General features: G+C 36.9%; 1 protein-coding gene across 1 annotated transcript in view; it reads left to right on the forward strand.

Annotated features, from left to right (window-relative positions):
• LOC136864220 (ras GTPase-activating-like protein IQGAP1) overlaps positions 1 to 16,991 on the forward strand; it is a 565,781-nt gene that overhangs the window by 121,752 nt on the left and 427,038 nt on the right. Inside the window, exons 4-5 of the mRNA XM_068226153.1 lie at positions 2,829 to 2,973; positions 8,991 to 9,148. Coding sequence (XP_068082254.1) covers positions 2,829 to 2,973; positions 8,991 to 9,148 — 303 coding nt within the window. The remainder of the gene's footprint in view (positions 1 to 2,828; positions 2,974 to 8,990; positions 9,149 to 16,991) is intronic.

The following is a 16,991-nucleotide window of genomic DNA, read 5'->3' on the forward strand; positions in this document are numbered from 1 at the left end:
ATATATTGTTTCGTTGTCCATACATTGCATTGCTTCTTGTTGTGTGTTCATTGTATTTGCTGTTTAGTATTTTATATTATCAATCAGCGAGTAATATATTTAAGTTATGGCTTAATATATGAAAACGTAAGTGCTAAATTTCTCAGGAGAAAATAATGGCAGATGGTACTTTATACATTTTCATATTTGAAAACTAAACACCCAGGGCAAATTGTAAGCTGGGTAGTAGATGAAGCCGCGAAGGCTTTAAGAATATTGAGATCTTTCCTCTTCGAAATAAGGAGGCTGATAATGTAAATACAATAGGTGGATTAATTTTTAAATGTTATTGAAAATTTACTATATTTTTCTATCTGTGCTTATGCAGTTTCATGTTCTCATACAAATAGGACATTCGATGTTCTGTTTTGTATGTTGTGCAAGAATATTTGATATTTTGTGATGAACATGAAGCCCTTGCATCTGCTGTTGGTTACGAGAAAATTTCTGAAGTGAGCTCTAGGATACGCTGCATAGATGTCTTGCTGTTTCCAATCTCTTAATGGAGCTTCCTCTGTTGTTGCCACACAGTATTTGCCTTAATACTGAAATGTTTCTGGAAGCTAATGAACTCGACTCTCTGGTACCTTAAAGCAACAATGATCACAAAACTTTCTCAGACATAAGAAACAAGACGATACCTAATCATTTTGGGTTCCGGTCATGCATGTTATTATTTCACATTCGTACTTGTTCAAACTCTTACTCTGTTTTGAATTATACCGTGAGTGGACTGATATCCTTAGAAATGTTCTGGTGAAACAATTTTATAATGATAATTTCATTTACGACTGGAGAAAAGTGGACATTTATATTATTATTTATATCTACTACACATATTGTTGAAACAGCTTCACCAGGCAATGTACAATTTTATGTCACCACACTGTACTTCACAAACAGTGTCAGAGCCGTGGTGAGTGGGGAACTATGGCAACAGTGGAATGCTGTTAGTCCATAAAATCTGTAGTCTTTTCTTAACTCTGGAAGCTCTATATATTCTGTATTATCATAACAGAGATCCTTTCCATAATTTATTTGTAACAAACATATAAACAACCCTACAAAATAAACAGACTAGAAAGTTTTCCGCTAACACATGAACTTATTAACACAAATCTAAATTGGAAATAAAAGTCCATAAGAAACCATAGCTCCTCTTCTTTAATGACTCAAGATGATAGCAATTTACCACCATTTGTAGAGATCAACTAACTATGACGAACAAGTTCAAAAGTGATACACTTGGATAAATTTTGTGTAATTGTATGCAAGTCTCATAGATCATATGATCGACACACTGTGCTCTCATCCATGTAGTATCATAGTACTGTACGTTATCGTCACGTACAGAGTTTAACACTGTTCTAGATATACTGTTCACTTTGGAAAACACGAGTCTTCTTCTCAGAACTCATCTAAGTATAAAAGCAAGACTGTAGACTAAAGCAGTTGATATTGGACAACAGACGGTAACTGATACACACTCTACCATTGCTAATAGACCATAGACGATGTACTGTACAAACGTCAACAGACGTCCAAGATTGACACTGGACAATAGATACTGTGCACTGAACAGTAGACTGTAGATTCAAGGTGAAACAAGTATAAACTGGATTTTTTTAAAACAGTTTTTTGAATTCACCAACAAATAACAAGTACCTAATTCTTTTTTTTTTTACATAGTCTCCTGAATTCAACAAATTTTTGTCACCGAATTAGCAACTTTTTCGATGCTGTCCTTGAATTCATCGTCAAGAATTTCATTTTGTTCCATTACTTTGTGCTGTCCTTAAAGTAAAGAATGTGTGTACTGCCAGTTGTGCACATAATTCTCTACTGTTGCTGCATCATCATGAAATTGATTTCCACCCAGTTTTTTTAGTGGCCCAAATCATATCCTTCCTCCTCATGGCAATTCCGATGCCTCTGACAAACTTCCTGGCACAAATTTTTTTGTTCCTGGGTGAGAAGACGAAGCCACCTGGCAGATAATTTCTGAAGGTTGAGTTCATCATTGATGATGGCTTGAACACTTCCACAGTTTATTATTATGAGTGAAGCAATTTCAGAATTTTGTATGTGCCGATCTTCTTCAATAAGGTCACGTACAGTATGAATGTTGTCTGCAGTGATGCTTATTTGTAGTTGTCTTTGGTGAGGCTCATTTTCCACTGTCTCCTATTCTGGCAAATTTTTTTTTTGTGCTATTCATACATCTGGATCTTTGACAGGGTTGCTTCCCCAAACTGTTCACAAGCCTTCTCCTAATTTCTGAAGCCATTGTGTCTTCTTTAACCAGAAACTTGACAAAGCGCTGCGTAACGGACGTTTTGTGCCACTTGCGCGCTCATGGCTTGTGGTTGCTCTGCGGTGTGTGACCCATCAAGACTCCTACTCAAGACATCCTCACCAACATCCTCTGAAAGTCCCACCCATTTCCATTCGCTACCAGAGCCACTAATTTTTTGATGCACCCTCGTTATAGACACTGGACTGCTTTGTATCAGCATTCTGCTTCCCTGGATGTTGTAATCCTGGTGAATCATGAAACTTTTCATTGTTGTTATTGCCTTCTGTGAGTAGACCAGAGTTTCCAAGTACAGTCCACATATTACAAACAATATCCAATACAGACAATGTTCAACATGTAACCTATGAATTAAATTGACAATGAAATACACGTTCTGTATATGTTGGAGGATTTGTTATTTGAACTATCACAATTGTAAGAAATTGTAAGAAATGTGAATTCTGTACATGGTTTTGTTGCTGTTCCTTTGTAGACTTTCCATCCTGAAACAACTGATGTATATGATAAGAAAGGAATGCCGAAGGTCATATTCTGCATACATGCACTTAGTACCCACCTTTATAAGTTGGGAAGAGCACCTTTAATTCAAGATTTATATGGGAAAGTCAACTTCACAGGTGAGTTACTTTGTAAGAGAAAAACAGTCCTGATTTTATTGGTGTGAGTTTCGTTTTTTCACTATAACCATTCTTTTTTTCATTAATACGTTCAACTTGTCTCACCAAGGTGGCCACAGTTTGATTCCCAGCCATTTCAGTTGGGATATTTGAAATTAGTCTCAACCTTATGATAAGGTTTCCATGTAAAACTGGAGTCCTATAGCTATGATCATGATAAGATGAAAACAATGATAACATTGGCCTGTGGAAAAAAAGAAAGAAAAGAAATTCTCTCCATCGAAAGAAAGGATGAAGATGTGATTTACCCTAATTTAGGTGTACTATTTTCAAATATGTAAACCATTTTTGCCTATCACATACAGTTTTTTTTTTGCTATTTGAAATCCAAGTTTGACATATCATTGTAATTTTGATTAAAAAAACCACCCTAATAGAGAATATATGTAATTTTAATGGGATATAATCAAATTGCAATGAATATACAAAAAAGTAACATGTTCATTGCTAGAATGTATGAATCTCACTACAAGAGCACTATGGTTTACTGCACTTTGATGTGAATGAACGCTGTTGTTGATTTTGCGTTCATGTTCCTCAGTAGTGTTATCTCACACTAGACACCAAAATTAATCTGACATCGTGGAGACGTCCCGTCGCCCCTGATACCTTCGTTCCATTTCTTTTAGATCCTGATGGAACCGCTCGCCATGTTCCTCGCTGAATGCTCCTAAATTTGCAGGAAAATAATCCAGAAGACTGGAGGAAATGTAATTTTAAGCTCATGAGGCAACCCAATTTCTGGAAGTTGTACAGCATGGTTTCCACAATCTGTTGGTAGTTGACATCTTTAACATCACCCAGAAATTTGCTACAAACATCCTTGAATGATTTCAATGCCTGAAGCTGTGTTTCATTCATTGTCATACTGAATGTCGGATCCTGCATAAGCTTCCGAATTTAGGGGCTGTCAAAAACACCTTCCTTAATTTTGGCATCTGACAGTCCTGGAAATTTCTGACAGAGGTACCAAAAGCAGGGACTGCCACGATCCAAACTCTTCTTGTACTGCTTCATAATTTCCAATTTAATATGTAAAGGGGGTAATAACACATTTTGAGGATCAATTAATGTATGATTTACTGTTTTTTTTTCTCCAGACACAAACTGTTTCCTCTTGGGCCATTCAGACACTAACCAGTGACGATCCTTGTCCCGAGAGTCCCACTCACACAGAAAATATGGGAACTTTGTATATCCTCCTGTCTGCCCTAATATGATAATGCACACCTTTAAATCTCAGCATAATAATCATCTGTGTTCATTGAAGTTCAGTTTTTGCAACACCGTTGATAAATTGTGATATTATTCACGAAGAGATGTTGATTCGGTGACAGGCACTGAAGCAACTTTATATCCATTGTGCAGAATAACACCTTTGAGACTTCTTTTACTGGTATCAATAAATAGACGCCAGTCCTTTGCTTGGTAAATAGTTCCAAGATGACGAATCAAGCCAGGGATATCACAGCAAAACATAAGTTTGTCTTCGTGAACAAAAAACTGCCGGAATTCTTCCTCCTGATTTCTCTAACAATATGAATTTGTCCCAGGAAGTAAAAAATTTCTCTTTTAATCTTGATCCCAAAAGTTCACTCTTTTCTTTAGTGAGGCTGAGGACACGCATCGCTTAAAGCAGCTACGCAGCAGATTTTTCCAGAAGGAGTAAGAAAGAGAAGACATGATTGGAGGATAGGTTTTAAATAGTGGGCGTGGTAACATACAAACACGTACAAGAGAACAAAAATCCAATACCATTGCTTCTGTCCTCACGAAGAATTAATAATTGGAAGTCACCTCCTCTAATTCAACTTCCCGCCCTCCCGCTCCTACTACAGGCCGAGATATTTCTCCTTTCCCCACTAATATAACTATTGTTTCCCCCTACAGCCAGTAGCCTTGTTCCGCCGGGCTAAAGAAAACGAAACTACAACACACGCAGTAGCGTGGCGAGAAGCAAGTCAGAGTGAGGCTCATTCTAAACCAGCTATAGGGAGTGTCATTTCCGGTTAGCTTTTATGTCTTACATTTGTGACAGAATCTCATTTCTTAGTTATCTAAGGGTTTCAAACCCATTAATTTTTATATATCTTTCTTTCTAGACCTTGTCTTTTTCTAAAAGGATTATTCACAGGGTTTAAGCCACGAATCCTATGTTTTCTCTATGGTTTAAAAATTGAACTTCTGTTTCAAATACGGACAGCAACAATGGACATTGATTCCGTACGAGACGTTATGGCAGGCTTGTCAATTTTAAATTAATTTCATTTCCAACATTGAAGACAAAAGTTTTTTCAAGAAGTGAGGTCAAGTTGTGTAAACAGTGTACATACATATTTATATTTTTGCATTTCCCAACTAAAGATATCGTGTTCTTTCATATTCTAATCAATATAAGAAAATATTTTCACCTAATCAATACCTTTCTTTTATTTTTGCCTTTGGTAATTTATAAAATCATTGAGAATAACAGGACATGTTTCAATTGCTTTGCGATCATCATCAGCTGCATACACAAAAGCTTAGATAAAACAGCATAAAGCAATCACATAGTTAAATCTTTGTTGACTTCAAAATCTAATGTTAGTAAAGGACGTATAGTTTGGAGAGGCGGGAGAGGTAGTGTGCGACCGGGGGCTGTTACAAGAACGTTAAACTTAAAAATGAATTAAAATACTATCTATGAGCTAAAATGTCTTTGGAATCATTTTAGGTCCCGAAGGCTTAATAAAATCACTTATTTAAAAAAAAACTAATTGGTGTAGTGATCCTGAAGAAATGTTTTTTGCTGAAATATGCTTCCTCTTTCCTTGACTTCTAGTTTTCTTCCTTTTCACTTTGTATTGTACTAGAAAGGCTGATCTTCTTGTTTAACCTTTTCTAAGTGGAAAGGGTGTATCCACTGTTGGTTGAATTAAGAATTGTATTCATAAACATATCAGGTTGGATAGCTTGTTGTACAATCTGTAACCGGCAGAAAGAAATATGCATCTATTAGGAGAAATCACCTGGGGAAGTGTTTGTCTAAGGAAATTGTTTAGAATAATGGAAATTGATTGAAAAATTTTGAACTTACCCCTGTCCAGTTCACTTCCTTTACTTCCCGTAATTGCGGGTGTGGGTCTGAATCTACTGTCTGCGACCTTGTGTGTGATGTGGTCTGTATGCTAGCTTGATTTGCAGAGGGGAGGGGAAGTGAGGACGTGTCGTCATTTGTTGTTTCTCGCAAGGAGGTGGCTTCTGATTTATGAATTTTATTTTTGTTCCGTATTGATAGCCACCAAATGTCATAAAAGAAAGAAAAGTTCCACCTGATCAATACTTATTTATTATCACATGTATGATAGAATTCACATGTATAATAGGACCGGTTTCGACCTCTTACAAGGTCATCCTCAGCTGCATTAGAATCTTATGTTTGCATTTTTGTATTATGCCTCATTCTTGAAAGCTTATTGACATACTCTGAAATTTAACAACATTATGTTGATTACACTTTTGCTAAGAGTTCTAATGTTACAACACAGCTAAGATTATAACATGTTAAATACTCTTATTACATAATATAATGACCCAATATACACATATAATTATAATAAAATGAGTTCGTCTTTTTTCTTTTTGTAATGCGTAATGAGTATGTAGGAATAGTTTACCATAGGCGTTTGCCTATTCAGTTAAAATAAGCTCCATTCTTATAAATGTTTAGTCATGTATGAGGCGAGCTTTGTTGATACTTGTGAAGTGATTAATGTTATAGCAGTAAATTAGCAATAAAATACGCTAACCAAATGGAATTATATGCTGATAGTTCAATAAAACATATTATATATCTACATTAAAATATTAGCAAACATAGTTAAACGTGCTTGAATGCATTTTTGAAAGTCTAAAACAGCTGATAACAATAAATCTTGCGTTGTTTTGCAGTACGTATTACATTGAAATAACGTGAAATTTGCCCATTATACAAACATATAAACACATTAAAATATTAAAACATTGTAAGATATGTTTCGACGCAAATGTCTGTTTGTAGTCTTAATTAACAAGTGACAATACAAAAATGCAAACATAAGATTCTAATGCAGCTGAGTATGACCTTGTAAGAGGTTGAAACCGGTCCTATTATACATGTGAATTCTATCATACATGTGATAATAAATAAGTATTGATCAGGTGGAACTTTTCTTTCTTTTATGACATGATGTGGCTTCTGTCTGTGACGTAGGGCCTTTGTGCTTCCTTGTTACAATAACTGGGCGTGTTTGATTCCTACGTAATGAATCCATGTATCTCAGTAGGTGTTTATATAAGGGATTTCTTTGTTCATTCATCTCATTTAAGTTCTTGTCCATATTAATTAACTTATCCAGGAAAATATGAATATTTTCTAAACTATTCATCAGTCTTCCTTTATTTATTCTATTAATAATTACAAGGTATTGTTTGATATCTGTAAATTTATGACCCACCTCTTTCATATGTACTGCCATTGCGGAAAACCTTCTATATTTTTCTGCATTGACGTGTTCTTGATACCTTATTGCAAAGTTCCGTCCGGATTGCCCTACATATGTGGTCTTGCACTGGTCCTGTCCTGTTATTAATGATTTTATAAATTGCCAAAGACAAAATAAAAGAAAGGTATCGATTAGCTGGAAATATTTTCTTATATTGATTAGATTACATTGTCGATATGACAATGAAGTAGTTAGTTTGTAATTCTTCCATATTTACATTTTGTTCAGTTCTTGGTTTGAGTTTTGTAATCTACCACATGATTTTATGGGCTATGAAGTCTCAAATAGAGACGAAACATGTCCCTAAATGTTATTAATGTTTTTAATTGAATAGTTCACGTGTGAAGTGACGTGTATTGATTGGGTGGACCAAAACCGGACATTGTTTCGTAGTTTTAATTGTATCAATACAGATCTATACGATGAAGTTCGTAAATTGTACAACAGATTAATTCTCTTCATCTCTCTGTCTTCAACGCTATGTGGCACTTCTAGAGATGTCTTCTATTCACATGCGCGTGCACGCAGTGTTACCACATGTTGTCATACAGCCTTGAAAGAAATTGCAGCTGGATTTTTACATTAGCTGAAAATTAATGATGTAGTAGAGCTTTCCTCTTCTAGAATCGCATGTAAGTATAGTGCCTTACAATGTAAAACACGAACGCTACAATAACTGCTTTGTCACAAATTGTATGAAAATTACCATACAGTACATTGTTTGAATAGTATTTACTCTGTACGTGGCAAAATAAAAATCTGTTAGGTCATGCAGCTGTGAACTTGCGTTTGGGGGATTGTGGGTTTGAACCCACTGTCGGCGGTCTTGAAGATGGTTTTCAGTGGTTTCCCATTTCACACCAGGCAAATGCTGGGACCGATCCTTAAGGCCACGGTTGCTGCTTTCTCACTCCTTGTCTTTTTCCATCCCGTTGTCACCATAACACATACCTGTGTCGGTTTGACGTAAAGCAAATAAATGTTAAAAATCTCTGATGTTCTTAGTTCACTGGAGTACATTTTTGCTCTTGATTGAGAGTACAGTATGTGGAAGGAATTCTGTGAAATCACTTCTTCAATATCTTGTTCTGTCCCATAATAGTTTCATCGCACAGTTAGGTGGAACACCCTATATATCAAGAAAAAAGCACACGGAGAATTAATTTATGCATTGGTTTTGGGGTGTGATTTTTTTAATGACTAAATTATCTCTGTAGGCCTTGAGTTATGGTGTTGCAGCATGGAATTATCATAATCAGCAAAATAGTAATTTTCGTAGAACTTGGTATGATATGGCTTTCTGTTGCATTTCCTTCACTTCAATTTTTGTATATGTAAGGTATTGGAAGCAGGCTTACTACTTTTTTTTTTTTTTTTTTTTGTCTAACTGTATCCTGCTGTCAACATTTTTGAAAGCATTATCTTTTCAAACAGATGCTGAAATTGATGTTGTGCAAAGAGAGTTGAAGAAATATGGCATTCAAATGCCATCATTTCAAAAAATTGGAGGAATCTTGGCAAATGATGTTGCAGAAGATGCTGCTGCCTTGCATGCAGTGGTCATTGCTATAAATGAAATTATTGATGAAGGGGTAAGTTATTCAAATGCCAGATTAAGTATGTATTAAAACAGAATATTGTTACTTCACAACTAAAGTGTGTTATACATTACTCCTATTATAAGGTAGAATGGTTTGTAGAGTGGGAAGTTGTTACAGGGGAAGCACTGTTGGAATGAGATAAGTAAAATGTTGTTTAATGTATGTTTGCCTCTAGTGTGATTTCCTGACTACAGAAATACTAGTTTTGCTTGCTGTCATAGTGTGTTACAGGATTGGCAAAAGATTGTTTTTGATACAAATTTTTATTTCCTTAACTGTGATTTTATTATACATCTTCATTATAGACTGTTAGCCTTTCAGCGATCAATCTGCAAGCCTCTGTGGAATTACTAACTACTGTTCCCCTAGGTAACCTATCCTCTTCCATTCGCCTCACATGACCCCATTCACCGAAGTCGGTTTATGCATATAGCATCGTCCAAGTTCATTCCTAACTTATCCTTTTATATCCTCATTCCAATTATCCTCCTGCCATTGTTCCCACCTGTCTGTGCTAGCAATCATTCTCTTACTTTCATGCCTGTTACCAGTACTGATAACTTACGAATACGGTAACCTGTATCCACCCAGCTTTCACTTCCGTAAAGGAAAGTTGGTCTGAAAACAGACTGATGTAAAGTTAGTTTCATCCAGTAACAGACTTCCTTCTTCCATAATACTGTTGATCGCTACTGTGAGCTTAATGCATAGCATTACTGCACCTTGATTCAGTTTTACTCACTATACTACCAACCTGGGAGGAACACACATCTTAAATACTTGAAATTATCTACCTGTTGAAGCTTTGTATCCCCAATCTGAATTTCAATTCTATTAGAATTCTTACCTACTGATATCAGATTAGTTTTAGAAAGGCTAATTATCCTACTATACTCACTTCACCTACTTTCAAGTTCCAAGATATTAGACTACAGGCTTTTGGCACAATCTGCCATTAAGACCAAATCATCAGCGTGGATCAGACTGCTTGCTACATTTTCACCTAACTGAATCCCTCTCTGCCACTTAATACCCTTCAGCAGATGATCCATGTAAACTATGAACAATAGGGAAAGATTTCAACCCTGACTAACCCCTATAAGTATCTTGAACCAAGAACTAATTCTACCCTCAATTGTCACTGTAGCCCAGTTGTCAACACAAATGCCTTTGATTTTATTAATCTACCCTTAATCCCATAGCCCCCAGTATGGCAAACACTTTTTTACCTCATACTCAGTTGTTGCAATCCTTCCCGTTCCCTTTCTTGTAGATAGGCGCAATTACTGCTTTTGTCCAGTTGGAAGGTAACTTACTAATACTCCATGCTAATATTACTCTGACACCATTTCATCCCTGCCTTCCGTCTATATTTGACAATTTCAAGTCTAATTTCATCTATTCCTGCTCATATAAGACAGTAGAGTTTATTTACCATCCTTTCCACTTTCCCAAGTGTAATTTCACCATCATTGTCGTCCTCCCCATAACCTCAGTTGTTTGAGACGTCACCAGATGATGCCCTTTTATGTTAAGAAGATTTTCAAACTATTCTTTCCACCTGTCAGTGATTCTCTGTGATCATTAAGAGTTCACCTGATTTACTAAAAAAAACCTATTCATTTCATTTTCCTCTCTATTTGTGAGACTCTTTATCACTGTCCAGAAAGGTTTCCCTGCTGCTTGACCTAGCCTTTCCAGGTTATTACCAAAATATTCCCATGACTTCTTTTTGGATTTAACAGCTATTTTGTTTCGCTCTGTTTCTTTCATCTATGTACAATTCCCTGTCTGCATCAGCCCTTCCTTGGAGCCATTTCTGATATGCCTTCTTTTTATGTTTACATGCTGCTTTCACTTCATCATTCCACAAAGATGTTCGCTTTTTCCCCTTCTTTATGCACATTTGTTCCTAGGCATTCCCTTGCTGTTTCTGCTACAGCATTTCTGCATGCCACTCAATCTCTTTCTATATCCCAAACCTGCTTACTGTCCATTATTTGGAACTTGTTTCCAATCATATTGGTATACTTCTAATTTCCTCGTCCTGGAGTTTTCTACCCTTACTTCTCTGCAAACAGATTTCATTTTCTCTATCCTTGGATAGATAGTAAGTTTTCAGTATCATCAAAAATCCCTGGGAAATCTGCACATTCCTAACAGATTTCCTGAACTCAAAGCCTGTTTTGATATAGTCTATTATGGATTTTGTACCTCTACCCTTCGATGTGTAGTAGTGAATAGCCTGATGCTTAAAGAATGCATTATAACTGCTAATCTCATGCTAGTACAGAAGTCCAGTGAATGCTTCTCATTCCTATAAGCTTCCTTATCTTCCCCGCATTTATCAATTACCCTTTCCTATCCTTCAGTCCTGATTTCATCAACATGGGTTAAACCTTAACGCGTGTTACAAAGTTTTAACTCTGAATTTGACCATACATTCTGTTTCATGAAAGAGGGTTAGTTTTAACCCTAGATTAAGGTCGTGAGTGAATTAATCCCTTCTTTCAGCTGGGCTAAATGGTTAACTCGAGAAGATAACAGCAAAATGGCCGCTTTAAATCATGCTTTGGATGCAGAGGTGCTTCATTTAGATGTGTTAAATGGTGTTCCTAACAGAAATAGTTTTTAAGAGTGAAGTATTTTCAAAATCTATCCGAAGAACGATTTCTGAAGAGGTCTTCGATGCAATTCGCAAAAGTTAGAATACACAACAGACAGAAACAAGCCTTTTTCATCTATACTGCAGATATGCATTGCATTAAGATTTTATGTGACTGGATCGTTTCGTATAACAGTCGTAGACAACACTGGGGTATCAAAGCTATGATCAGCAGAATGGTATATAAAATGTCTGCAGCTGTAGCATTAATGTTTGGTAGAACTTTTAAATAGTTTGCTAGTTTGCACTGTCATGTGGATAGTGTTATTAAATTCCCTCGTCGTAGCTTACCGTGTGTCTTCTTTTACTCTCACACCACCAATCTTCCTACATTCTATAATTCTTATATACTTAGTGACTAACTCGGTTACGTATTAAAGCATGAAAATGTGTGCCTCTGTTTCTCTTCTGAATCTCTTCCATTTTGTCAATCAGTGCTATCAGGCCTATTATGAAAGAGTAATTCAGGTTACTATGGAACTGTGGAAGAAAATAAAATACCATACAAAAAAGAAACAGAAGAATAACACAAGAAGTGTGTTCATAACGTGTAATTTTCAGTCACAGCCTTCTTGATTGGTATGATAGCTACTTCCAGCAAGGATTAATGCGGTCTTAGTTAACCCTCTGCCGAAATAGCTTGGTGAAACCTGTCTTGAAAGAATGAGTTAAAATGTTAACCCGAAGTTAACAAACCCAGGATCAAGTATATTTAACCCCTCAGTGTCGCAGCAATTTAAACAGCTTCCTCCTCTGCGGCTGGAGGAGAGTTCAACTATACGCGAACAAAGTACATTGATTCACTTAAAACGTTACTACAAGTATATGATTAGCCCGATATTCAGGAAATTTGGAATTCCTTACAATAATTTTATGTCATATGGATAATGACATAATTGTTTCACATTACCATTGCAATTTAGTTCGGTGTGGTAGAGGTCAAAGCACTCCTTGAGGCAGATACCCATGTCACATTCCTAGCAGCAGTAATCCGATGCCTTATTTGTGCCATGCTTTGAAAACATGATACGTTCCTGAGGTTTAGATTTCAGTTTTGAGTGCTAATTTTGTGATAAAAAGGCCTTTCCTGAACCTTGGAACTGTATTATCTGATGCATACTGGCGTTTAATATTTTGTTCCCTGCCTGAGCGAGTGTAGGACTATGTATAAGCTATAAATTTCATTTTGTTTCTGCATTGAAGTGCAATTATAAGAAATAAATTGACGAGAGGGTCCACCTTTTCAATACATTATACATACATACATACATACATACATACATACATACATACATACATACATACATCATCATAATAGACCGTTATGCCTTTCAGCCTTCAGTCTGCAAGCCTCCGTGAGTTTACTAAACGTCGCCACAATCCTCTATTTGCAACTAGTGCTGTGGCCTCATTTAGTTCTATACCCCTTATCTTTAAATCGTTAGAAACTGAGTCTAACCATGGTCATCTTGGTCTCCCTCTTCTTCTCTTACCCTCCATAACAGAGTCCATTATTCTCCTAGGTAACCTATCCTCCTTCATTCGCGTCACATGACCCGACCACCGAAGCCGGTTTATGCGTGCAGCTTAATCCATAAACTTCATTCATAACTTAACCTTTATATCCTCATTTAGAGTACCCCCTTGCCATTGTTCCCACCTGTTTATATTAGCAATCATTCTCGCTACTTTCATGTCTGTTACTTCTAACTTATGAATAAGATATCCTGATTCCACCCAGGTTTTGCTCCTGTAAAGCAAAGTTGGTGTGAAAACAGACCAATGTAAAGATAGTTTCGTCCGGGAGCTGACTTCCTTCTTGCAGAATACTGTTGATCGCAACTGCCGAGCTCACTACACCTTGATTCAATCTTACTTACTACATTACCATCCTGGGAGAGCACACAACCTAAATACTTGAGATTACCGGGCGAGTTGGCCGTGCGCGTGGAGGCGCGCGGCTGTGAGCTTGCATCCGGGAGATAGTAGGTTCGAATCCCACTATTGGCAGCCCTGAAAATGGTTTTCCGTGGTTTCCCATTTTCACACCAGGCAAATGCTGGGGCTGTACCTTAATTAAGGCCACGGCCGCTTCCAACTCCTAGGCATTTCCTATCCCATCGTCGCCATAAGACCTATCTGTGTCGGTGCGACGTAAAGCCCCCTAGCAAAAAAAAAAAGAACTTGAAATTATTTACCTGTCCAGCTTTATGTCACCAATCTTACATTCAATTCTGTTGAATTTCTTACCTACTCTCATCAGTTTAGTCTTTGAAAGGCTAATTTTCGTACCTTACTCATTGCATATATTTTCAAGTTCCAAGATATTAGACTACAGGCTTTTGGCACAATCTGCCATTAAGACCAAGTCGTCAGCATAGGCCAGACTGTTTACTACATTTCCACCTAACTGAAGGGGTATGCGAAAGGAGCCTCCACGAAGACTGCTATTATACAATTATAATACGATGAGTAGCAATCGGGCGTACCCTGGGCAAGGTCATACTATATTACGAAATATACTGACGGCAGATCCTTTCAAATCCAGAAGCAATTGTAGAGATTATCAGTTCTCGTACAAAAGGTCTTTTTCAAGACCAACTTTGAACATTATATCAGTAAATATAGATGGAATATCTGGACCAAAAGAGGAACTCCTCCATAATCTGTGTCAAGAATTCCAGTGTGATATATTGTGTATTCAGGAGACCCATAGGGATTCATATCATAGAAGACCTAAGGTACAAGGCATGAACCTCGTAATTGATAGACCCCATCGGCAATATGATAGTGCAGTATTTGTTAAACATGGCTTATCGGTGCTTTCTACAGCATGTACTGAGGAGGATGATATTGAAATCCTGTGTGTTGAACTGAACAACTGTGTAGTCACCTCAGTATACAAACCACCTAATACAAAATTCATCTTTAAGGAACCAACTAATATCCACAATCAGAAAACTAAGTTCATCTTGGGAGATTTCAATAGTCATAGTAATGTTTTGGGATATGACCATGATGATGAGAATGGTGAAGCTGTAATGCAGTGGGCTGAATCCAACAACTTACGCTTAATTCATGACAGTAAATTACAACCATCTTTTAACAGTGGACGCTGGAAATGAGGATACAATCCTGATCTGATATTCACCTGTGAAGAGGCAGTTTCACAATGCCACAAGAGTATTGGTTCCCCAATTCCAAATACCCAACACAGACGTATTGTATGTCAGATTACTGCAACCATAAGACCACAAATAGTTCCATTCAGAAGACAATATAATTTCAAGAAAGCAAAGTGGGATATGTTTTCTGAGGCACTAGACAGCCTTGTGTTGAAAATACATCCATGTCCTGCGGCACATGATGATTTTATAGCAGCCGTTCAGGAGTCATCTTGTAAATCTATCCCACGTAGATGCCGTACCAACTACATTCCAGGACTCAGTAAAGACAACATCTATTTGTAAGAAGAGTACATTAAACTCTTTGAAGAAAACCCTTTCAGCAAACAAACATCAGATGCTGCTATAAAACTTACGCAGTCTGTGGTGGAAGGTAAGAAAACTCTGTGAATAGAAACGATAGAAGGGCTAGACACGTGCAAAAGCAGCTATATGGCATGGAGAATACTACGTTGACTAAGTAAGGATCCAATGTAAAAGAAAACCCATGCAAACATTTCTCCAAATCAAATAGCTCAACAGCTTTTGAAAAATGGTAAAACAGACAAACGAGGTAAAGGACCCAAGATTCAAAGACAAGAACATCTGGAAACTGATGAACACTCAAAGCCATTTTTACAAAATGAGTTGCAAAAGGCCATACAACAATGTAAGAACAACAAGGCAGCTGGATTAGATGATATAAGAATAGAGCAAATAAAGAAATTTGGACCAGCAACACTGAAATGGCTTGTGGAACTCTTTAATAACTTCTTAAGGCAGAACAAGATTCCGAAAATAACGAGGAGAACTAAGATAATTGCAATCTTGAAACCTGGGAAAGAATCTTCTGACCCCAAGAGTTTCCAGCCCATCTCATTATTGTGCCATCTTTATAAGATATTTGAAAGGCTGCTATTGAACCGCCTTTCACCAAAGATTGACAATTTACTCATACCTGAACAGGCAGGCTTCAGACCCCAGAGAAATTGTACAGCACAAATAACTCACTTAACACAACACATAGAGGATGGGTTCGAGAAGGACCAGATCACTGGAGTGGCATTTATTGATCTCTCATCAGCTTATGATACAGCCCAACACTGCATAACGCTTCACAAGATCTACAGCTTGACCCTGGACTTGGTTTACGAGAATAATTGCCACCTTATTGCATAACCGAAGATTCTACGTTGAATTCCAAGGAAGTCGGAGCCGTTGCAGGACCCACAGGAATGGTTTACCCTAAGGGAGTGTATTGTCACCAATACTCTTCAACATTTATACAAATGATCAGCCCAGACCTCATGCAAGCAAAAGTTTCATATATGCCGACGACCTCGCTTTAACGGTACAGGCAAGTGATTTTGAAGAAGCAGAACAGATACTTACAGGAGCTCTAGAAACCTTTTCTGACTACTACAAGATTTTTAAACTCGTTAATTTGCAGGTACATTGATTCACTTAAAAACTACTAAAAATACCAATTAAATTAAATGATATTAAAAACAGTGTAGGGGTTAGTGTGTTAATGATATGAGAACGGATGATTAGATAGTTGGTCAGCTTAAAAACTATGTCTATTCATTTGAATAGTTGTTAAAAATCTCATTTTGTTACATTAAAATGTCTGTTTGCGGTGTCGTCCACAAAGCGTATCCATAAATTGAGACCTTCTATTTGTCCTATTTGTCCTATGCCGTAATAGATCGAAGAGAGAACAACAGTGACGATATCCTCAATAAATTAAATACACTTGATTCCATAATAAAGTTTACATTAGAGAAAGAAAAAGAAAGCTCCATTAACTTTTTAGACATAAATGTAACACGGAAAAAGGAAGAGTTTGTCTTCAAGATACACAGAAAACCCATTTTTACTCCCATTACAATAAAGAACTACTCATTGCACCCAGAATCGCAAAAAAGGTCAGCTTATTACAGTTACATGTATAGAGCGTTTAATATACCCCTTACACACACAGAAAAAGAAAAAGAACTGCTCT

Source organism: Anabrus simplex, chromosome 1 (assembly GCF_040414725.1).
Source record: "Anabrus simplex isolate iqAnaSimp1 chromosome 1, ASM4041472v1, whole genome shotgun sequence".
NCBI classification, from domain to species: domain Eukaryota; kingdom Metazoa; phylum Arthropoda; class Insecta; order Orthoptera; family Tettigoniidae; genus Anabrus; species Anabrus simplex.